The sequence below is a fragment of the Cryptosporidium ryanae genome (assembly GCF_009792415.1).
Source record: "Cryptosporidium ryanae isolate 45019 chromosome Unknown contig_9, whole genome shotgun sequence".
Lineage (NCBI taxonomy): Eukaryota > Apicomplexa > Conoidasida > Eucoccidiorida > Cryptosporidiidae > Cryptosporidium > Cryptosporidium ryanae.
In genome coordinates this window covers 149,224-173,787 of record NW_027125502.1, presented here as the reverse complement: position 1 = coordinate 173,787, position 24,564 = coordinate 149,224, and the positions used below count along the sequence as shown (strand labels likewise).

The 24,564-nt window shown below is 29.4% G+C and overlaps 7 protein-coding genes across 7 annotated transcripts; 5 read left to right on the top strand and 2 right to left on the bottom strand.

The window, feature by feature from the left end:
• Positions 1-93: 93 nt before the first annotated feature.
• Positions 94-1,839, top strand: FG386_003669 (POZ+kelch domain protein with kelch repeats at the C-terminus; the record flags this gene model as incomplete). Its single annotated transcript, XM_067343103.1, has 1 exon — positions 94-1,839. The coding sequence occupies one exon, from the start codon at positions 94-96 to the stop codon at positions 1,837-1,839; it is 1,746 nt and encodes a 581-aa protein (XP_067198711.1).
• Positions 1,840-1,998: 159 nt separating this feature from the next.
• On the top strand, positions 1,999-6,348 carry FG386_003668 (Low complexity protein; the record flags this gene model as incomplete). Its single annotated transcript, XM_067343102.1, has 1 exon — positions 1,999-6,348. The coding sequence occupies one exon, from the start codon at positions 1,999-2,001 to the stop codon at positions 6,346-6,348; it is 4,350 nt and encodes a 1,449-aa protein (XP_067198710.1).
• Positions 6,349-6,531: 183 nt separating this feature from the next.
• On the top strand, positions 6,532-9,519 carry FG386_003667 (uncharacterized protein; the record flags this gene model as incomplete). Its single annotated transcript, XM_067343101.1, has 2 exons — positions 6,532-8,088; positions 8,173-9,519. 2 exons carry the CDS (start codon positions 6,532-6,534, stop codon positions 9,517-9,519), a joined length of 2,904 nt encoding a protein of 967 aa, XP_067198709.1.
• A 41-nt stretch (positions 9,520-9,560) lies between these two features.
• Positions 9,561-13,076, bottom strand: FG386_003666 (adrift-like FTSJ family RNA methylase; the record flags this gene model as incomplete). The annotated part of the gene is made up of 1 exon (XM_067343100.1): positions 9,561-13,076. One exon carries the CDS (start codon positions 13,074-13,076, stop codon positions 9,561-9,563), a length of 3,516 nt encoding a protein of 1,171 aa, XP_067198708.1.
• A 280-nt stretch (positions 13,077-13,356) lies between these two features.
• FG386_003665 (uncharacterized protein) lies at positions 13,357-16,334 on the top strand (the record flags this gene model as incomplete). The annotated part of the gene is made up of 3 exons (XM_067343099.1): positions 13,357-15,517; positions 15,567-16,146; positions 16,196-16,334. 3 exons carry the CDS (start codon positions 13,357-13,359, stop codon positions 16,332-16,334), a joined length of 2,880 nt encoding a protein of 959 aa, XP_067198707.1.
• Positions 16,335-16,614: 280 nt separating this feature from the next.
• On the bottom strand, positions 16,615-16,977 carry FG386_003664 (60S ribosomal protein L35A; the record flags this gene model as incomplete). Its single annotated transcript, XM_067343098.1, has 1 exon — positions 16,615-16,977. The coding sequence occupies one exon, from the start codon at positions 16,975-16,977 to the stop codon at positions 16,615-16,617; it is 363 nt and encodes a 120-aa protein (XP_067198706.1).
• Positions 16,978-17,298: 321 nt separating this feature from the next.
• Positions 17,299-24,471, top strand: FG386_003662 (uncharacterized protein; the record flags this gene model as incomplete). The annotated part of the gene is made up of 1 exon (XM_067343096.1): positions 17,299-24,471. One exon carries the CDS (start codon positions 17,299-17,301, stop codon positions 24,469-24,471), a length of 7,173 nt encoding a protein of 2,390 aa, XP_067198704.1.
• Positions 24,472-24,564: the final 93 nt, after the last annotated feature.

The window sequence follows — 24,564 nt, the reverse complement described above, 5'->3', positions numbered from 1 at the left end:
CACCCCCATCCCCATCCCCAACTTACACCTCTTATAATCCTTCAAAAGCAACCTTTGTAAGAAGTATGAAATATTTCCAAACTAAAATTCAATATGCAAACTATTGATAGAAAAGATGAAGACGCAGATTTAGACATCCAAAATAAATTAATAAACATTTCTTTTTCAAACGAGAGTATTTCTAGTGGCATTCTGCATGGTTTCGAATTAATGACAAATGAAATGAGAGAAATATTTGGTGAACATATTAGAAGGATTGAAAAAAAAATATTGAGCGAGTTTGAAAAATTGGAACATGAAAGAACATGCTTTGAAAGAGAAAAAAAATCACTATTTAGAGAAATTGAATGTATTAAGAGATCAGAGTATGAAAGAATAAAAAAACTGGAGAAGAACATTGAGGAAGAGACGCTGGTAACGAGAAAACTATTAAATAGGGAAAAAAAGGAAAATTTTAAACAACTACTTGAAGAAAAAGAAGCATTTAATAAGAAACAACAAGAAATATCGAATTACTGGAGCAACATTGAAAACGAACTAAAAAAAGAAAAGCTTGAAATAGAAGAATTGAAAGAAAAAATTAATAAAATAAGTTCTTCATCAAAGTCAACAATAGAGATAAATGTTGGCGGAACCAAATTTGAAGTTTCTAGAAAGGTACTAACTGAAGGAAAAGCAAGGGGTAGCATATTGGAAAGAATTTATTCAGGTAAAACGTTTGGCATTGAAATAGAAACTGATAAAGATGGAAACATCTTTTTTGATAGAGATCCAGATATATTTAAGAATATTTTAAATTACCTAAGGGATGAAAGGAAGACAATTCCACAAGTGTTTAATATTGAGGCAAGTCTAAATCTATTAAGAGAGATGAATTATTTTGGAATAAAATTTTTTGACAACTCACTAATATATGTTTTTGGTGGATCAAATGGAGACAAAATAATGGACTCTGCAGAAGTTTTAATTCTTCCATCGACTCTTTATGATGAAAAGTTTTCAATTGACAATAATTCGAACTTATGTTGGAGCATTGTAAAGTCTATGATAACCCCGAGAGCATTTGGTTCCAGTTCTGATATAAATAATTCCAACTGTGCTTTATTTGGAGGTTATAACAACATGTCTAAAGCGTTAGAAACCATGGAAATTTATGATCCTTTAACAGATTCATGGAGACAAGGGCCATCTATGTCGACCAGAAGAAGAAATTTGTCATCAGTAACACTCGATGATGGACGAATTTTTGCAATAGGTGGATTTGACGGAGAAAATATTATTGGACTTACTGAATTCTACGATCCTAGATTAAAATATTGGTTTTCTGGGCCACAACTAAACGTCCCTAGATCCTCTTCTTCTTGTGTAAAACTTGATCAATACACCATCGCAATAATTGGGGGCACAAGAGGTGATAAAAGGCTTAAGTCTATTGAATTATTTGACATTAGAAGGAACCTATGGGAAATTTTGGACTCAATTGAATTATTGGAAGCTAGGTCTGGTGCCACTGCATATTCATTACATGGCAAGGTTTGTGTTTGGGGTGGGGTTGATCAAAATAACAATATACTAGATTCAGGAGAATTCGTAAATGTTGCGTTTTATTCGAAAGATAATACACTAAACTATAGAAATCCAATGTTTCAAGGTATTACAGATGCAAGAATGTCTTCAATAACTTTAAATGACTATACTGCATTAATATGTGGGGGACAAACAAAGAATGAAACCATGAGCGATTCTCAAATTTACGTTTTTCAAGAGGATAAATGGGACAAAGGTCCCAAACTTAACTTTCCTAGATATGGACACTCAATAACTAGGTTAGATATATAAATTATATTTCGGAGTAGCCTCGAGGTTTTTTTCTTTGTTTTATATTGGAGGCGGTAATCCACATTTCCCTTTATTCACTAATTTGTTCCCCCTTAGAATAACATATAGGCCTTTAATAAAGTATATTTAAATATTTTTAGTTTTGAGTTTTTTAATGAGATGGAGGTGTTAACATACGATGACATTGATTCTTTGAGATTTATTCATGGCCCAAGATTGAGGTTTGAGTTTCAGGGTTTACTTAAAATATTAGTATGCAACAAACTAAAATATATCATTTTTGCAAAGAAAAATCAGGTGCAAATATATAAAATGGCAGATATATTTGATAAAGTTTATGAATCAATTCCATATGAGTTTAACTCACTTGACTTGAAAAAATATCTTGTTGTAGACTATCAAATACCGTACTCGCACTCAATATCAGGCATTACACTCGACTATTCATCGACAGTTTTGACTGTAATATGTGAATCTGGAATAATTTTATATGATTTACTTAATGTTAATGAATTTAAAGAATGGAATGTAATTGATCACACTAATCCTATAAGGGCTTGTTGGACTGAAAAAAACGACATCGTAATTATTGATTTATATGGAAATTGTTTCCTGTATCGTTATAACAATTTCAATAAAAAATTCACGAAAGTAAAATTTCAAATTGAAAATAGTAGTTATATATTTAAGTTTGTTGAATCCTGTGAGAAAAATGATCAAAACATTTCTTTAATATTTGCGACAGAAGGAAATAAGTGTGTTATAATACTGACGAGTGAATTATATAATGAAATTTCTTTTGATACAGGCACATTTGTAATTCCAGATTCGTTTATTTTTTGTATTTCAGAAATAATTAAGCCAATAAAAGAGAGTGTTTTTTTGAACCAAGCAGAGGTAGACTCACAAAGTTTTCTGGATTATTTTAATATTTCATGTTTAAAATTCCTTAATGGAAAAAAAAATAACTATTTGTCTATAACTTTAGTTGGTGGAAGAGACTATATTGATGTATATGTTCTTTTCCTTAAAATAGATTCAGAAAATAACATTAATATTTCTTCATATTCAATAAACGACCTATGTTTTGACAATACTTCAAATGATCTAGATAAAATTAGTAAGATAGATTGTACTTCTATTTGGGTAAAAGAATGGGAACTACTTTTTATGGGTACTTCTTTATTTTCACAGATGGTAATTTTTACATGCGATGAATCATATATAACTTCCAGTGGAGAACCTTATTCTAAACAATGGTTTAGGCTTGGTATGTCAGAGGGTTACGACATTAATTGCACAGATTTTGAAACAGGAATATTTGATGCAGGAATATGTACCTGTACTGAAAGTGTAATTAAAGATCCAAAATTGACAATTGATTCTCCTCAAATTAAAAATCCACCTATTTTTTTTATTTCTCAAACAGATGGTGATATTATTGTGCACTTCATTGCAAGTTCAAAACTAAATAAGATAGAATACTATGAAAGCGATGTTAAGTCTATTATTCATAAAGAAAGCATATTCAATAATAAGACGAATGCCCAACAAAAATTTAATACTTGTACTTTAAATATTAATTATAATTCGGAACATCACTTGAATAAACAAAACATTGAAAAATCTTCTCATATTAAACAGGGTTGCATGGAATCTTCTGATACAAATTATTTCCTGAATCAACTAAAAAAAAGCGTATCCGAAATTGGTGGTTTAAATAGTTCAGGTTCTAATATTCTTGATGTACTTTCAAAAATTGAGGTTAATATAAAATCACTAGAAGATAAATTTAGATTTATTTATGAAGCAATAGATTCTCTACATAATTCAAGTCCTGATGTTTTTGGTAATATGGATGATTTTATCAAAAATTTTCCTAAACTTGATTTCAATAATGAAAAATTTGACGAATTAATAAATAAGTATGGTGGAGTTTTGGACCTTGAAAGACAGATTAGAAGGATATATTTTGGAATGATAAAAAAATTCCCTGAGAAAATATATAAAAGCTCTAATTTTGAAAAGCTTAGAAGAAAGTTTCGTAGGAATGAACTAACATCAAATCAAGTGTCAATTCTGTTTTATATTAATAACAGCATCTTGCATGATTTCATTAAGAGCTTTGATGCACCAGATTTTCTTAAAATAATGGAGTCACTTTCAACTACAGGAAAGCAGTGTCTTAAACTTGCATCAAGAATTTCACAAGTTTCAAAGTTTTGCCAAAGGCTTAATTCAAGAGTGAACAATTGTCTTGATTCTGATAATTTTTTATTACCTCCTTCAATTTCATGTTCTGTATTCGGATTAAATGATATTTCTCACGAATATTCTATGAATGATCAAAGGGATTGTGAACAGCAAGTAGTTGATATTTCTTCTACTGTAAAAGCTGTTAGAAACCCAGATAGACTTTATCAACGTGTAAATGTTGTTAACAAGTTCAGTTATTCACCGCTAAGAAGAATTGATTCTCTCTCAGATGTTATAAATAATATATCTAATTTTATTTCACCCAATAAAGAGGCTTTGAAGCAGTCAATTATAAATCATAACGAGTTTTCTCAATCTTCTATACAAAAAACTAATTCTTACATGAAGGATTTCGATTATTCTACATATAATAAGGATGATGGATGCATCAACTTACGCTCTAAAACATCCGTATTTACTAAAATTCAAAATAAAAAGGTACCTTATTTTGAGTCTAACTGGAACCCAACAAAAAACACTAATTCCATACATGAATATAACTCTCCATTGAAGGGAAATCGTAATTTTCCTGTAATACCACATATAATAACTAACTATTCCAGTAAATCAGGGGATGCAATAAATTCGACACTATGGAATTGCCATGAACAGTTAGAGAGAATTATTGACCAATGCAATATCATCCAGGGATCAATTTCATTTATTAAAAGGGAAAACCTCGTATCAAAAAACATATTTTGGCAAAGTAACGATTTCAATTTAGTCAGTTCAAACAAAGGGGTTTACAAGCCTAATTGTGACAGTCTAATGATTTGCCACATTTTACTCTTAAAAAGTTCAAATAGAGAAAAAAATAAGTTCTATAGACAAATGATGAATTCTTTATTTACAAATAATATTTTTGAAAAAAATCATTGTGATCGAGTTAATGTTCTGTATTCTGATATCTCAGATTTATCCCATGATAAAGTGAATTCTTTTGGGACATTTGAATCAAGCTCCGAGAATCTGTATTTGAATACAAAGGAGGTTGATAATGTAACGGCATCCCTTGATTTAAGATCAAATTCAATATATTCAAATGATAAAAAATTTCAAAATGTGGATTCTACCACAATAAAAGAAGATAACCCAAAGAATATTGTATCTGTGAATAAATTGATAGTTCCAGAAAATCTTATTAATAATACTGGATTTCCTTCCACTGAAATGAAACTAAAACCAGAAACTACGTCAAATGAGTTGGAGGATAACAAAAACTTTTTTACTTTAGATCAAAGCTTCAAACATTTTAACGAAGTTAAAAACACTATAAATGATAATACAGGTTATAATTTTTCTATTTGGGATGATAAAATCAAGAAATCAGAAAAGTGTGATTTAAAAGAAGACTGTAATAATTTTGTTTCCATAAATGAAAATTTTTATTCTGTATCACTTTCTAATAAAACTGATGATTGTATAGAAGAAGCGAGCAATATGACTTCACTCTTAAACAATGATATCGCTAGTGATATAATTAGAAAAATTGAAAACAATGTGGACGTCCCAGAAATATATAAAGACAACTTTTCAAAAAGTTTGTTTTTTGAAGAGATAAATAAAACTCAAGATTCAGAGCTTCATAATGATTTTTTTGGGTTTTCAACTGAAATTAAAACTTTAAAACCAAATTTAACAGGTTTAGATAACCCTAACGACTTGACAGGTCAGACCCAATATGATAACAATTCACTAGGCAGACTTATGAACGAAGGTAAATCACTTAAAGATTTAACTGAACTTTCAATCATACCGGATACAACTCCCGTTGTACCCGAATCAAAAGAAAAATACACCAATAAAATATCTGATTCAAACGAATCTACTAACATATTTTCAAAAACAATGAGTTTGGGTGGAATCTTTGGTGGAATCAGTACCTACTCCAGCAACTCACCTGTACCAACAGCATCTGGATTTGGTTCATCGCAATTCCTAATAAATGGTCCATTCTCCAATAGTTTCAGTGACCAAAAACAAACTGATTCCCAAAACCCACTAATAACATCAAGTTTGTGTTCAAATGACTCTTTTTCTTTTGGGATAACTCAGGAGAAATTAACTCCAGGAATACCATTTTCCTCCAAGCCTATTAATGAAACTCAAATAGGTGGTTTTACTTCTAAAAGTTTCAGTGGTTTTTCCTCTCTTTTAATTAATTCTGATAATTCTAATGGTTTACCTAGTAATCATACTCAATTTAGTTTTGCTCCACCACCAAAACCACGACAAGTTAGTAAACTTGACTAAAAATTACTATTTTTTAGGTCTGTGATTTTTTTCTTTGAAATTACTATGAATTTAATTCATGCATTTACATGCAACTGCTCTTTCCCCACATTTGCTACCTAATGCAATTTTAAAGGTATATTTCTTATAGAACTTTTTATTAAAATTACAGTAACTATTTTTTGTGTGATAAACAATGTTAAAATGGTCAAATTTAGTATGAATTCAAATACTAGTAGAATAATAAAGAGTGTGAGCATAGAGACTACTACTATTCTTGGATGGACGGTTGGTTCTGCATTACATTCAATATTCACGAAAAAATCTTTGAATAAATTGAATGAAAATGAGTCTATTACTTCTAGAATAATATATGGTTCTTTTTTAACTGTTATACAACTATTAATCGCAGCTACTACCGGTATAATGATTTGTGGAATAATAAAATTAAGGACTAGAAATAAGGATACGAAGGAGCCCACTGAATACAATAGCTACAGTGATGCAAATTTTGATGGAAGTGTCACAGAAAGTACGTGTGAAAATAAACTCGAACGATCTAATGAAACACAAATGTCTCTATCAAGCAGTTACATTCTAAATGAAGAAAATTTGTCAACAAAAAAAATACTTCGAGATATTAAAGATGAAAACGAAATTCATGATAGTGAAAATGATGAAAATTCAGATATAATATTTAAGGAAATGAATAAAAGTTATAATCAAACTACATTTTCGCGTAACAAAGAATATCCTATAGAGCTTAAAATAGAAAATGAACTAACAACAAAAAAAATATCACATGAAAAATTTAAATTGTCTAAAAAAGAAACTTTTGAGAAGAGATGGTGGGGTACAAAAGAATTGTTATTTTCCGCAGTTCTGTATGCAATTGCTAACATTTGTGCTAATACTGCACTTGGTGGTGGTAAAGTAATGTTAGTTCAAATAATAAAGTGTAGTGAATTAATTTTAACTACTATTTTGGCATTTTTTATACAAAAACGCAAAATAACACTCAGAGAAGTAGCTGCATTTTCAGTTAGCACTGCCGGGATAGTGCTTGTTGTAACTTCAACGCTAACTGGTAAAACAGCACCATCTAAAGCATTAATATATAGTGTATTATTGGCAAGTATTGGTGCATTAACTATTTCACTAAGGAACGTTATTATTTCTTCTTCAAGTAAAAATGAAAAAGCAGTAGATACATTCACAATATTATCATTTTGGGGAATGACTTCATCTTTGTTAATATTCACAGTATTAAGTTTGTTATTTGGTAAATTCACTTTAAATGTTCCAATAGCTCCTTTAATGATCAGTGGCTTCTTTCATGCAACATACAACTTTTCGTCTTTGGCGTTTTTGAAATTAGTTGGAAGTCCAGTCGTACATGCATATTTCAACTTGGCAAAAAGGGCTATTATTGTATTAACAGCAGAGTTAATTAATTGCACAGCACCACCTCCTATTCAGATCATAGGAAGTGTCCTCGCAATAATGGGTATTCATTTCTCGAAAAAGAATAAAAAAAAAAAGAAATGCATAAACCTAAAGACAATTTTTTTTAGATCCAAATCAGGAGACAGTTCCATTGTTAAAAATATAGATGAAAAGTCTAACAAAGTTGAAAATAAAAATAGTGATAAATACCCTTATGCAGCGTCAATCGGAATTTCTGGACTATTTATTGTTTTGGGTTGGGTCATATCATATACATGTTCTTGTATAATACATACAAATATTAAATCAACTTTGGTAAGTTAATTATACAATCTAACGAATAGTCTTGTTTTATTATTCCAACTTTGAATTTACTATTAATAGAATTAAAATTTACAGGATTTGAGAAAAATAAATTACAATAACAATAGATTTCTTCTAGAAAGTTATAATGATTATTTTAACGAAAATCAAATAAGAGAAATATTTAAATTTGATGATTGGTTTTTAAAATATCCCAACTTATTAATGTATCTTTCTGAAAAAAAACCAGCTTTTCTTTCTGAATCAATGAATAGATACAATAGTATATCAAATAATTTTATTATTCAGGGAAAAATAATCATGACTATATTGGCCAATATTTTAAAAAATGTTGAACACGGAATTCTATTTGGCCTTGCAGACCATGAAAACAAAGGTGATGCAGGGATAAACTGGAGTCAATTTATGGTTACAGAGTTTTTTAAAATAAAAATAATATACTATTGTACTTCCAATAGAATACACAAAAATTGTAACTTAAATGAAGCACATGAAATTGCAAACAATTTACATAAAAAGCCAGTAATATTCATTACTGGTGGAGGAAATCTTGGAGATCTTTGGCCTAAATATGAGGCTGAAAGGAAGGAGGTTATTGAAAAATTCAAAGATTTCAAAAAACTAATTTTCCCACAATCTATTGCAATGAAAAAAGATGGGAATGCCAATTTAGATTACCTATTTGAAAATGGAATATTGACTATTTTTTTAAGAGACTTGTTTTCTTTTTACTATTTAGAAAAAATTATTAATAAGAATGAAAAATGGAAGAATAACGCGAGAATATTTCTTACCCCAGATATTGTAACTTCACTTGTTATTTTAAATAATGATAAAACTCAAAATAAACAAACTAAAAGTTATTCTACTGATATTGTTTGGCTAGATAGAGAAGATAGGGAAACAGAACAAAGAAACAAGACAAATATTTTAATTTCATACAAAAATTCAAGTATTATTGTAGATGATTGGATAAATTATTTACCAACAAGGTACTCCAGTGGAATTGGTATTGGAAAGAAAAGATTTGCAAGTTATATTCGTCGAAATTCTATAAACTCAGTCAATGGGGGTAATAATAATAACATTCAACCTGAAGTTAATTTCCAAGTTTTCTCACTAGGAATATCTTTAGAGAGATTTTGCAAGGGTCTCGAGTTTATTATGCAAGGTAAACTATTAATTACAAACAGATTGCATGGACACATTTTTTCTTCTCTTTTAAATAAAAAACAAGTGTTAATTGATACAAAATATAATAAAATAAAGAATTATTACAATACCTGGACATTTTCGATTGATGAGGAGCATGTAAAGTTTGCAGATTCAAAGGAAAATGCACTAGATTTTGCAGTTGAACTACTTGAAAAATTTAAGGGTGAAAATCAAAATGAAATATATTTATTATATTGTAAAAAATAAAGTATTAAAAATATACTTAAACATTAATAATAAAAGTAATATTAAATAAATGGATCAATTGATTCATTATTTTGTATGTCCATAAACACATCAATATTTGTATCTTTGCTGTTTGAATCCCCGAAAGGGTCAATATTTTGTTTATTTGAACTATCATCATACAACTCGGACTTATGAAATCGGTCACCTCCACGTGAAAAATCTGTATCTGATTTATCCCCTTCAAAATAATTAGTTTCATAATTTTCTTTTTTTTCAATTTTTGTTTGGCCTTTTTCATTTATTAGTACTTCACCAAACATTTCATTGTCACATATTTGTTTTTTATCATTTAACTTTTCACAGAAAATATCATAACCGAGTAAGATAAAACTCAAAACCACCCTTTGAATATTTGTTCTATTTTTATAACTGTCCCATGAATTGTCAGAACTCTCATTTTGTGTTTCGTTATAAGTTTTATGTTTAATATTTGATTCTTCGTTATTTTGTTGTTGTTCAATTACTGTCTCCAAAATGTCAATGTCATATGTAATTGTTTCATTATTGAAGTTTTTTAACCAGTGAAGAAAGTTATCAGAAGCGAAAAAAGTCGGTGGAACACATTGAATAATTGAGTTCTTTCCTTTCAAAGCCATAAAAGAAAAATCCCACAAATATTGAAAAAAATGTCTTGAAATTATGTGTGTATTATCGTTATATCCCGAACAGATCAAATGGAATGAAGAAGAATAAGGGGAATAAGAAGAAAATGGCCTAAATAACCCTATTTTATCAAATACAGAACTAAGAACTGCAATTATGCCACCTGTCAACCTCGTTAATGCTGTTTTTAAAGATATTATAATGATTCCATCTAGTTTTATTAAATTTAGTGCAATCATTATGTTAGTAATAAAATAGAAATAATTTTCTATCTCCAACTGTCCCAATGAATATGTTTGTATTAAATGTGAATATGTGTCGATATATATCAAATCAAAATCATTTTTTTTAATATTATGTCCATGGGTAATTGCATTTATAATTTGTTTGTAATTGGTAGAACTCCTGAATTCATCGCTAATGTCAACAAATTTGTTTATATTTGAACGGTTATTTTTTAGAGATGTTACTTCAAACGAATTTTTATAGTTTTCTGTGTTGTTTAGAATAACAACACCTCTGTTAGAAATTCCAGAATTTGTGCTAAAGATATATGAAAGTGGGAACTTAGAATGATCTTCCAAATATTCAATACATGTTGTTCCATTATAAATTTCAACAAATTTATTTATTTTCCCTAAATACTGCGATATTGATATATTTTTATATTCAAAACTCGAGTCTTTTAGTTCACGCAAAGCCTCAAGAACAGTTAATATATTGTTGTTTGCAGGTATTTGACAAAACAATGAAAGGTCATCTATTAAAACATCTCTTTTATTTCCAAAGGTTGAATTTTCTTTCACATCGCTAATACCGACTCCTCTTAAATCTAGTAAATTTTCTCTCTGAATTAGTTGCTTTAAAATATCGAATGAAATTTTTGTCCATCTAAAGTTATTATTAATTTCATTATTGATACAAGTGTCAATTCCAAATATTGTATTTTTAATCGGAGACTTGATTTCTGCAATAGATTCACAATATCTTCTTATTAATTCTTCATTGCAATATGGAGACATTTGGAGCCTTTCACAAGAGAAATATGGCACTTTTTTAAAAAAATGCTCTGACTCAAACATATATGTTTGAGACTTTAATCTATCAATTAATCTTTGAAAATCAACATCATTTTTTGACCAGGAAAACCAACTTACAGCAATATTCTTAGGGAATTTTTCTTTTGGAAGAAGGTTCTCCGTATAGAATTCTAAATTTGACTTATTTTTTAATGGGATCCTATTCGAAATATCACAGTTTATGTCCTTAGATTCAACCTCAGAACAATCATCAACTAAAAATATAAATTTGCTTTTGTCTATTTGATTTTCCTCTAACTTAAATTTTAAATAAGAAATTGAAGGATGATATAACCTAGCTCTTGTTTCTTGTAGTTTTTGATATTGTTGAAATGCATATTTTCTGTCAATATAAATACCTTGAGTCCTAATTCGTTCACCACCTTTTCTGCTCAAACACGTCGAATTTGCATACTCCTTCTTTATCCGGCGATTAGGAAGTATAAAATTGGATGTAGAAATACTTACTATTCCCAAGTTTTGTATATATTCAAGGGCAAAAAGTCTTTTTTCTCTTTTGGTTATTATACACTCAATGGAACGTTCTTCCTGTTCAAAATTACCTTTTGTTACAGATTGATTAACATCATCTTCACTAATCGAATCTTCCTCATTAAAATCACATATTTTGGCCTTTTTACTAAATTTTTTGTCAATTATAGAAGACTTGAACTTCAGTAAATTGTGAGAAATATTCTCAATTTGCCATCTACAAAACAATGTTGCTGCTGTTACACATTGATCAATAAATTCATCAGGTAGCCATTCCCTCGGAAAAAGAGAATACTGATCAAAATTATTCTTTTTTTCATGAAAATGTGAAAGTAAATTCTTTAATAAAACAGACCTTATTCCCTGAAAATCAATTGCTACGAGATAAATCTCTCCATTCCCACCCTTGCTCATCATTGGCTTTACAATGTGTAAATTTCGGAAGCAATAACACAAAAGTGCTATTAATGAAATAGATGTGTGATTAAAAACATTAAAGCATTTTAAAATAAGTGAACCGTGCTTTCTGAGGAGCCCAAGAGCACAAACCACCTCTGAATATTGTATTGATGAAGTTAGTATTTCCTGGTTATTTGGGTTATGTTGTATACCTATTGAACCATCAGCAGTAACAAGATCTGCCAACCAAGAATTTTTAGTACTTTTTGAAGTTTTTTCCCAAATAAAGTCAATATTTTGTGTATTTGTGATATCACCACTGTCATCAACACCCATGTTCCAAGCTCTGTATGTATCTCTATATATTATATCATCTGTTAGAACAGCGTTTGGATCATTAAATTCATAGTATGGATTCAATGAAGTTGCTCTCCATTCCCAGTGTAGCTTCGATGAACCTTGTCTTTGACGCTTAATTATAACATTTAAGTTAATATAGTGATTTAAGGCAGAAATAAATCCACCAGGGCATTCGCATAGATGCATGCTGTGGTACTCGTCACCAATAATGAATTCATGCCATCTAAAATAATGAAGAATTTCATATAACTTGCACCAACCCGTAGTTGGTAATTCAACAGGTATTTCTCTTAGTTTATATATTACATCTTGTGCAATGTTATTCATATTGGTGAAAGATTGCCAAACACATATATCAATGTTATTAAGTTCACTCCTTACAGAATCAAGTTGTGATTTAAGAGAATCCAATTCACTTATTGAGTACCGTTCGTGTTTACCAATATTTTCTTCGATAGTTGTACATGTACATTCGTTATTTTTTTTGACACAACTTTCACATGATACTTTTGAGAGAGGTATTTGAAATCTAATAGTTTCGCATGGAGGGAAAGAATATACTCTGAACTCTGGCTTAACCATTATGAATATTCATATGACGTTACACAGATATTGTGTAATTACAACCTATTTAAAAATATAATAAGATTATGGAACATAATATTATTCTCCAAATTGCAAAAATACAAACCCCGCCTAAATTTTATTTAAAAATTGACAGCTAAAACGACCAGAGGCATTATAACCTTCTACTTAATCTAAGAAATAAATCAATTATTTATTTCAACACAGGAACCGACAACTGAAATAAATATAATATATTATAGTTGGGTAAAAATAATTTTTAAGCTATAAGGTTTTTATGAAGCGTGAAATTGCAAAAGAAGAAAGATATATTTCTTTTCTTGAGAAAAAACTCCGCATAGGAAATGATTCGAAGATAAAATGTGAAAAATTAAGGAGAAAGAAGGTCAAGCTATACGAGAAAATTGAGAAAGATGAGGGAATGGGTGATAATTTCATGGGTCTACTAGACAATATAATTTCTGGTGTGTCGGAAAAAAGTAATTTAAATAAAAAGAGAATGAAAGTTAAGGACGAACGTTTTGGAGAGAAAACTTGCTCATTTGAAGAACTGGAATTACTGTTATCATGGAGGAGAGATTTTAATCAAAAGGTACAAGGATTATTCAATAGATTAAGTGAGGGGAATATGAATATAATTGCCAAGGACATTTCAGAAATGCTTAAAAAAACGGTGCATAAAAGATTCCATAGCAAACAGTTCATGAATAATTCTATATTTAAGTTTAGAAAAGACAAATTTAACATTACAAATAGTTCAGGTAATATTTGTATTGATAGGTTGCTTCTAATTGTAAATACAATAGAGGATGATGTTAGAGAATTATTTATTAAAAACTGTATAATTCAGCCACAAACAACGGTATCGTTAGTAACAGTTCATTCAGCAGTAGTTTGCTCAATTGGAATTTTATCAAGTACTGATAACTTTTTCAGTGAGTTGTTATTTTCACTAAATAGGATATATAATGAAAAATTGTATTGTTTATTAAAAATGGACATTAACAGAGAGTCACAAGTTGGAGTATATAACAACAAACTTATATTAAGACATATAATAATATCTATTGTTTCGATTTATCGTTGCGGGTTTATTTCTGGAAAGGTTTTGGAAAGTTTTATTTCTGCAGGAATTGATGGATATTCTTCGTTCAAATCATACCCGTTTTTCTGGGAGTGTTTTTTAGATAACGTTCTGACAATATTAAGATGCTCCGGGTTTTTTATAAAAAGTGAGAGCAATTTGAGTTATAAAAATATAATTGCTAAGTTAAAATCAATTATTCCAAATAAAGAAAACTTGGGTAAGAGTGCTTTTTGGAATATTATTTTTGACAACTCAGATTGTTACAATACACACAGATTAAAATTCATTGTTGAAGAGTTAGGTGACTGGATGGATTGTTCACAAGACCAATTGCTATTACAGAAGTTAAAAAGAAGATGTGGTCTGATAGAAAGGCAGTTATTTACAATACACAATTGGTCAATGAATTTTTCATTGATTAAACACCTTCAAGTCACGAGAAAATCTAAGTTAAAAAATATAAACTCGGATAGCTTTGAATTATTATCTTATTCAAATACTCTAATTGACTATCCTTGGAGAACAGATGATTTTTCTATAAAGCATGCGAATTATTTTTCCCCAAGTGACTTGAAAATTAGAATTCGGAAATTATCTTCATATTATAATATTAATAACTCTAACGACACTTTTAATATTAATCTAAGTGATCAGATATCGGAAAGTGATCATATTGATTCAATTAATGAAAAGCTGATGGATCTAGCTTCAAAAATACGTCTAACTTCTGATATACAAAAGAGTATTTTTCTGGCATTGATGGGCGCCGAGGATGTATATGATGCAATACAAAGAATAACATCGCTAAATATTGTTCATTCTAATATTTACATAGAGTCAATTGTGAACGTGATATTGTTGTCAGCTTTATCAGAGTCCACTTATAACAATTTTTATTTTAATGTATTGAAGGGCCTAACAGAGCTTCCTCTAAAGGTTTCAAAAAAATTTAACAGGGAAATTATTCGATGCTTTTCACAACAACTCGGACTTTTAAATAGATTCAGTGCAAGGAAGACGATTATATTTAGTAAACTAATAAAAGAATGTATTTTTGGTGATATTTTCGATTTAAAGATTTTGAAGTACATATTAATTTGTGATTTACACTCATTATCTGATTCTGTAGGTTTGTTTTTTGTTGAGTTAATATTAAGCATGATAAATGAACAAAAAAATATAGGTGACATATGCATTTTTAAAGAGAAATTCTCTGTTCTTAGTGAAATGCCATATTTAAAAGAAGTCTTACTTTTTGTTCTACATAGATTGTTAATTCCCGCATTTGATTCAAACATTAAATCTAACATTGATTTTTCAGGGATCTCAAAAATAGAAATATTGAGATTTAGTGAGATAGTATTTTAGTTGCACAAAAAAATTAATTTTAATTTTCTTAGATATGAATCTTCGGAGTCTTTACCCTAGTTCATTCTATATCTATACAAAGGATGGTGAAAGGCTAAGTTGTAGGAGCTTTGGTGTAATATCTTCCAAGAATGAATCAATTAATTTAAGTAAGGAAAATGTTATGTTTGTACTTGTACACCCATATGGTATTATGGGTGGAAGTAGTTCAAATATGCTTGGGATGGCCTTAAGTCTGGCAGATAGAGGATATGGAAGTATTATTTTCGATCATAGAGGAGTTAAAGATTCCACAGGAAGAAAATCCTTTTTTGGAAACTCAGAGGTGATTGATGTTGTGTCAATATGTAACGATGTGAAAAAAAAAAACGATCAATTAAAAATAGTATTGGTTGGGTCATCTGCAGGTGCAACAATAGCAGGATCCGCAGTCGATGAGTGTGAGAACATAATAGGTTATGTGGGAATTGGTTACGTTTTCGGATTCTGGCCATCACTGTTATTTAGGCAGCACTTTAACAAAATACTATTCTCATCAAAGCACAAACTTTTCATCTTGGGTAGTAAAGATGGGTTCACTTCTGTAGAGTGCCTAAACACCGTCATGAAAAGGTAAGTTATGTATACATTCATTTTTGAACGTAGTGACTAAGTTTAAAAGCTGCAAAGATCCTAAGTCTATTGATATCATACCAGATGTTGGCCACTTTGAATTAGAATCACCATACTACGATGACTTAATCGGCCAAAAAATAGACAACTTCGTCAAAAGCTCAATACTAGGAAAAGAATATAATTAAACCAAAATAACAAGTAGAAATGAATCTTCATTAAGAAAACAATTCTGTTTAATTACTAACATTCATAAGTAATCCAACAATTCCTAATTCGAGATGCACTGGGAGATTCCCAAAGAACCTAGTAATTAGGACAGATAGTAATCTTATTTTTAAAAGCTACTTTGACCACATCTATTTTGTGGCTGATACAGTTCACATAGATAAGTGAATATAAATCGGTGATATTTCACTATTATAAATCTTAAAAAGCTCTTTTATTATCATTTTCAATGTAAATAGTCTAAATTCTACTTGGAAAAAGAAATACTCGCACCTTTCCACTAAAGCTACTTGGGGGTAGAGCCTTCTTGAATTTAGCACAAACAACTCCACTATTTCCACAACTTTTTCTAATCAACCCTTGAATTACGCGGAACCTAGTTCCATTCTTTATCTTTTTGGCTTTGTAGATATAGGCACATCGCTTTCCAAGATAAAATTCCGTGTCATCCTTAGTTTTTACACCCTCAATTTTCAATAGTGATATGTTAGGAGTCTGATTCACTCTTGATCTTTTGTACCCAGTGACAACTGCCTTTGCATATAGCCTTACTGGCTCCTTTGTTTTGTTGTTAAAATCTTTTCGCTTAAGTTGGGTTTTCATCTACTAAACTTAAAAATAATAATGTAATTATAACTAATCCTGTATGTGCTGATTATTACTTAAAATGTATATTTTAACCAATCCTAATTATGGCTGGACAACTACTATGAGCCTGTCAATTTTGTAAGTGCTATTTTAACAAATAAAAAAACAGAAATACATAGTACTCTACCACGTGTCTCTTAAGAATGTCTCAAATAGGTATCAAACAACTAGACCGCGCGCGGCACAAACTAATTTTCTCGATTTGTTCACGGCAATTGAGTAGGCTGAACATTATTCCCGAGTTGATATTAATGTACTCTGATATATAGGTTTAATATGATCCTTCCTGTAAAAGTTTGTACACGGATACTTGCTTTTGTACTTTTTATTACGAAATGTTTTACTTGTGTGGGATCCTCATCTTTAAATAAAATTAGCCCTGCATTGGCATTGCTTCCATGGGCACTGAATAACACATCACAAATAGAGATAAGAGGAGATGAAGGTTGTTATTCCTGGAAGCTCGATTCATATGAGAATATAAAAATTATAAATAATGTTGTAAGAATTGACCCCCAAGGAAATGAGTGTGTTGACTCGATAACCGTAAGACCGCTGTGGCAATACGAATACATTAAGGGTATTTTTATGATAAGAGCACATGATATCTATTCAAATGAATATTTTCGCAGTGAGGTCCATGTTGCGAGAATTGAAAGCATAGATATTACGACGAGTTCAAAAAGAATCAGAGTTGGATCACTAGAAGCACTTTCTGCAATTGGTTATGACCGTGAAATGAATACATTTTCGTCATTGGATGGATTAGAGATTATTTGGAAATTGGAAAACAATCATATAATTTCAGAAAAAAATGAGGGAACACAAATTACTGTATTAGGATCGAGTGTAGGATCTACTATTGTGAATGTGTATATAATTGGAAAAGAGTTTGACAGCTACAAACTAAATTCTAAAGTTGTGATTTACGTAGAAGATCCATTTAGGATAATTCCGCATACAAGAAGATTTCCATTCGGTTCTGAGTATGAAATTAAATTGTTGAGGGAAGCTATTCCTATGTCAAAAGAAAACATATATGATAAAAGGTATCACAAATGCGAGATTATGAATTCAGGACAAATCGCCCAGATATACGACAACAAAATATTGATTAATGCTTTTAATGGTGATAATTTATATGATGAAAAGCTTGTTAATATCACCTGTAGTGATGAGAGGGTTGAAGGATGTTTTTCATCAAGCATTATATATATTTCATTTCCAACTACCATTAAGTTTGCGATACATAAAGACAAACCTATAATTGGAGGAAGTTATGTTGATTTTTATGAATTTGTAGATTCATATCACAAAGAAGGTGGAGAACCTAATAGTTTTGGTATATTTGATATAACATTAGAAAAAGATGAGATAAATATTATAAAAGGTAGAACGTTTTTTTTTCAAATAAAACTTCTAGATTACAATCAAAACTATCTTTCAGTACCTATTAACTCTGTTTTCAAATTTGTGTGTAAAATTGGATGTGACTTGTTTAATATTATTTCAATTCCACATGGTAATAAAGATAATCAATTACATGGTGGTTTTTTTCAATTTGAGGCCAATTCAACAGGTTCATCTGAGCTTTCACTCGAGTTGATTTCAATAGGTGATATGATTTATTCAGATCCTGAAGAAACAAGTAATTCTAAAAATATTCAAGTTACATTGAATATTAATGTCGTAGATGAATTAAAAATAAATTTGCATCTTTTACCAATTATTCTATATCCAGGTGGAGAAGAAATCAACCTTTATGATTATATTTCTGGAGGAAAAGGTCCTTTTTATTTTTGTAGTAAAGATATTTCGATTGTGAACTTAAACTCTACATCGGGAATAATTACTACACAGCATATTGCAGGAGAGGTAGAAATAATTGTCTACGATATTGGGGTTATTATGCAATTAAATGAAATTGACAATTCAATTGATTGCAATGATTTAGATATAAAAGATGGTTTAATAATACCATTAATAGTAAGCTATGTTGATAGAATGGAGTTCGCTTCAATTTCAAATGATGTAGTAGTGCAAAACAATACAATTTATACTTCAATACTTAGAGATTCAATTAAACTTTATTTTGTTCCAATATGGGAAAGTCTCTCAAAAATAAGCACTTTTTATCAGGAATCCCAATATAAAACAAATAATTTATATTCAAGAAGATTGAATACTTTAGATGTAATAAATTTAAAGGATCCCTGTTTAATTTTGAAAACTATATATAACCATGAAGCTTTCATAAATGAACAGTTTATAGATGATGAGACTACTGAACTTTGTGTTGAAAAGCTTAATGGTCTTCATACAAAGTCATTCGTTAATTTGATTGATAGTTATGATAAAAGAATTGTTTTAATTGATTTGATTTATCAAGAGATATTAATCAAACTTATAGGGCCTGCCAATATTTATTTAGAAGATTTTCTTGAGTTTGGTGTTGAGTTTGTTGTTGGATCAAATAAATACAAGCAAATAATTTTTACCAGTAACCTAAATATTAATATATTTGGTGATTTAAAATTTAGACCAATTATTGAAAGAGGAATACTTGGTTATTATAAATCATTAGGTGTAGATGAAAGCGAATTTTTTGTTGAAGAATCAAGTAGCATAGTCATTAATTTAGAAGGTGACATTGAAAATGATACTAGTTTAGTGACTAATGTGGTATATGATAAAGAGAACTTAATCGGAGAGCCAGATGAATTAACTAGTGAAGATGGTAGTCATAATTCAATACAAATCAAAAAATTGAATGATGATAAAAATATGTTTCTAATACAATGTGTTGGGGAAGCATTTGAAATTTATAATTTTATTGTAAACTTTTATGAAGGAGCTACTCAAGTATTTAGCATAGAAATAAAAGTGAAAGTTTTTTGTAGGAAAGTTGAATATGTCAATGTTTTTTGGTTTAATGAGTTTCCATTAATTGGAAAGTACACTTGCAATTCGCGAAATGAGAATTGTTATGCTTTTCATTTTAACTCGAAAATGATCCACAGATTTGTTGCATTGTCTTATGATTCTGGCGATAATATGCTTCTTTCATATAACAACTATAAAATGAGCTGGAATATTTCTAATATCAAGGAGTACGATATTACGTATTTTGATAGAAATGAAACAATGGGTAGTTATATTGTTGACGTAATGGTACACTTAGATAAGGATAGTATAATAAGAGATGTAGATTTATTATTTGAGGCAGTATCACCACCTTGCAGTGGAGACAGTAAATTTTGCAATCACATATTGAAGTTCAATGTTTCAACAAAAGGAATCTTTGTTAGGCCTCCTGTTTTAATTTCCCCAAACATGGTGATAAATGATCACGATAATCCTATGAATTACCATGTTAATTCTAAAGACTTGAAAAGGGATGATTCCATTTATGATTTGGGTACTTGGAATATGATAGAAGGCGAACATCAACTCGGTGTAATACATGGGACTAATAACTATAATGTATATTTAAATGACGGAAGAATAATTAATTACAGTTTATGTAGTGATTACTTAACAGAAAAAAATTCAAAGAACAACAATATTCTTAGAAATGTATTATCGGATTTAAATACGTTTTTATTTTGTTTAGATTCAAATTCTTTTTCAAATGATGAACATTCTGGAAGTGTCATTATCTATATCGAAGATAGGTTAATGCTTCCAAGATTAATTACTAGAAAGGAGTTAGTATTCAGCAGGTTGGGAGGAAGTGAATTAATATGGATTGATCGCTTTGTTCCTTATGAGTATCAATATGTGGGAAGCAATTTCTCAGGAATAAGTTATTCATTTTTTAGTGACACAGATGAAGGTTTTGAAACCATTAATATTCCATATCAATATATTTGGTTATTGGAGCTTAATAAATACTTTCATGTATTTAATAATTCAAAAGAAAACAATATTCCTTGTTTATATAAATCTCTATGTATAACGAATAACCGAGTTAATACATTTTTAATTCTATTGTTAACTAATATTAAGGGTGAAATCATGGAACCCTGGCAAAATAAAGTTAGAGTTGATATATTATATGATATTGAAAATTTTCACAATCGAGAAAATGGTCTTGAAAACTTGATTTCCACTGACACAAACATATTTGATGAAATAAAAGTAACAAATATCTTATATTCTGTTTTGTTTCATATAGAAGAGATAATATTATATGATATTAATGTGAAGTTCAGAGCAAAGATATTTGACGCTTATTCAAATAATATCATTTTTTCAAATTTTTTAGACCTAAAAGTATATGATTCGATTGAATTAGAATCAGGAATGAACGAAATATTTCTATTTCCTTTCGGATACCCACTACATTTAAGTTTCACGGGGGGGCCTGTAGGTTATAACATTGGAGATTTAGAATTTCAGTGGTATATGTATTTTGAGGAAGATAGTAAAAAAGAAAATGATTATAATGCTATTTCGCGATATAATACTTTACTTATTCGTAATAACAATCAATTAATTTTGGAACCTTTAGGAATAATAGGTAACGCTACTGTTAGAATAGAGTATTTTTTGAGTAAGAGGAAAGGTGAAAACGTGGTTTTTAAATCTCTGTTGTATTCAACAAATATTAATGTATTTGTAGATGTTCCAAATGAGATCGATATTTTTTCTCCGGATCAAAAATTTACATATGTTGGACATAGTAAGGTTTATATGATAAAGGCTCGAAAAAAAGATAGTAAAATTAGATATTTCCACAACTCTCAGTTCATTCCTTCTTTACTTACACAATGTAATATAAAGTGGAGTATCCAAACTGTAGATGAACATGACGATAAAAACATTGGATGCATTTCATTGTTGAATGATAACTTAGTAGAATATTACGATTTCAAGTATAAATATCAATATAATAAATGTAATACAAATATATATTCAATGAAGGATTATTCTATTTCGTTTTACTCAATAAAGGCTGCTGAATTTGAGCTTTCAGTGGAGTTAAATTGTAGTTTTGGCAAGGAAAATAGTATTCAATTAACTCATTCACAAAAAATAAACTCAATTGAAGAAATAAATGGTATAGAAAAAACTATATTTTTAGTGAATAATACGGTTTATCACATTAAACTTCAGAATTACATAGACATTGAAAATGATGGTCAATTTAATCTATTATATGTGAATAACTCACAGTTTATGCATCTAGATACAGGCAAGAGAAGTAGCTTCACTATAAAAACAATAGAAAAAAGATTTATGCAAGAAAACTTTCCAATAATAACATTAATTCCAATTGTTCCAACAGAGCCGAGAATGTCAGTAATAAGAGTTTCTAAGCATAAGTTCAAGACTCTATCGATTTCTATTTTACTTATGAACTCAATGGGAATTCTGATTTATCCAAATATTAATTACTGTAGAAAACTTCGGGTGAACATATCTTCTTTTCACAACGATCATAATATTATTAATTCAATTGTTGCACGTATAATAAATCCAAATGAGAAACCAAACTCTTCTTTTGAAAGTATTGGTAGTTTAATGGGACTTTGTCAATTTTTAATTGAATTCAAATATGAAGATCTTTTATTAAAAAGCATCTCTAATAAACCTCTTTCTATTGATTACGGTAATGTTAAAGATAACTTGAAACCATTTTCGATAAAGTCTTCTTGTTTTATTATTCAAATTTCTTCAGAAAATAGAGCTATTATTGGTTCACAATCCTTTTGTTATCCTTTGAATTATAAATTATCTAATTCAAATAATATGATTTATCATAAATATGATGGAGAGAAAGAGCAACTTATAAAAAATGGAAAAAAAGGATTAAATACATATAACATGGATGTTTTAAGTGGCTCAATCATACATCTGAATCCATTAAAATGGAGGATTATGAATTTAGTTCCTGAAAGACTAACTTTTTGCGTTTTTTTAAAAGAGCTAGTGAATAAAAGTACCATAGTAGAAGAATTGGCAAATATCACCAATATTCCTAGATCTGTAATATCATTTCAACACAGTGATTTTTACTCGAGAATAAGAGAACTTCAAAATGAACCTGAAAATGTGAGTTTCACTTGTATAGACATAAACAAAAGGGTGGATCCATTTGAATTATGGGAACTCCTAATGAGAAATATTTCATCTATCTCAAAACCATCTGGTATTTTTTGGGTCGATTATTCAAAGGGACTATTAGATTCAAACATTGAATATGAGAAAGATAAAATTAGTTTATATAATTGGGAACTTAAGACTAGTATTAACAACGTTGAAATAACTGAAGACGGCATTCTTTTCATTCCGTTTGGTATCAATTCACCTCAAAATATTAAGTTGTTGCTTTCCGATTCAGTAGTAAATATTAATGTTGTTGGTAATTCAGGTGGTGTTTTAGAAAACATTGGATTTGTGAAGACTAACAACGATAAATTTTTACTAAATATGCCGTTTTCATTTTCTGTTTATTCAGAAAATTTGGAAAGTAAAGTATTTACCAGTCCATTTTTCAGTAATATTTATTACTCACCTCCAATCAGGAACATCTCTTGTAAAATAAGTGACCCTCTTTTGAGTGATATTTATTATTCTAGGACTTTTTGGGATATTGCTGTTTACAAATGGCATTATTTGGCACCTTCATGTGAAATATATCCTCGAAACAACACATTACCGGACGATGCAATAAATAGAGTAGTTAACAGTGTATTTGATTTAAGGTATTTATATATTAAAACATCGTTGAGAAATGAGTCGTTTGAAATGGAGTTTATAAACCCTAAAAATCTATCAATAATTTCATCAAATTCATCTCTTCTTGTACATTTTCATCCAATATTTTTAAAACAAAGAAGCTCGATTCATTTTTCATATAATACAATAGATCAGTATTGGGATTCAGATTCCTCATTTAAAATAAGAATAGTAATTTCAAAAAATTCAAGTAAATTTTCAAATTTTAAAAACTCACTGAACATACATTTTTGGTTTGGATACTTTGATACTCAATTAACAGCTTTTTCAATAAAAAGCAAAGGTTCAGAAAAGTATTTTGTTCAGTTCACTCCAGATAATATTCAAGGTGTTATTCAAATATCAAAAGACAGTGATTCAACCTTGACAAATTCTATAGAACAGTCTCAAATACAATCATCCCCTAATATTTCACTTGAGTTTCTATCTAATATGCAGAAGCACTATGTTCAAATACTTTTCGTTGATAAAGAGAATATGGAGACAGAAGATTCCAGTCCAAACTTTCATTATTACATTTTATGTATTATGTCTGTAATTAGAAGAAATTTGTTCTTCCTACTTACGTCGCTCATTTTACTTTCGTTGTCAATCCTGCATCTCCGCCTAGACAGGAAGTGCGAAGAAAACACAAAAAACTCACCTTTTAGGAAACTTAATTCGAGAAGTCAGCAGGTTTCAGTCTCATACAAAAAGGTAATGTAAATAACTTAGCTAGGCTAAATAGTCATATAATTGAATATCTAAGTTATGTCCTGTTCTATTTCTAAATGATAATTTGCTGTTTCTATTGTGGTC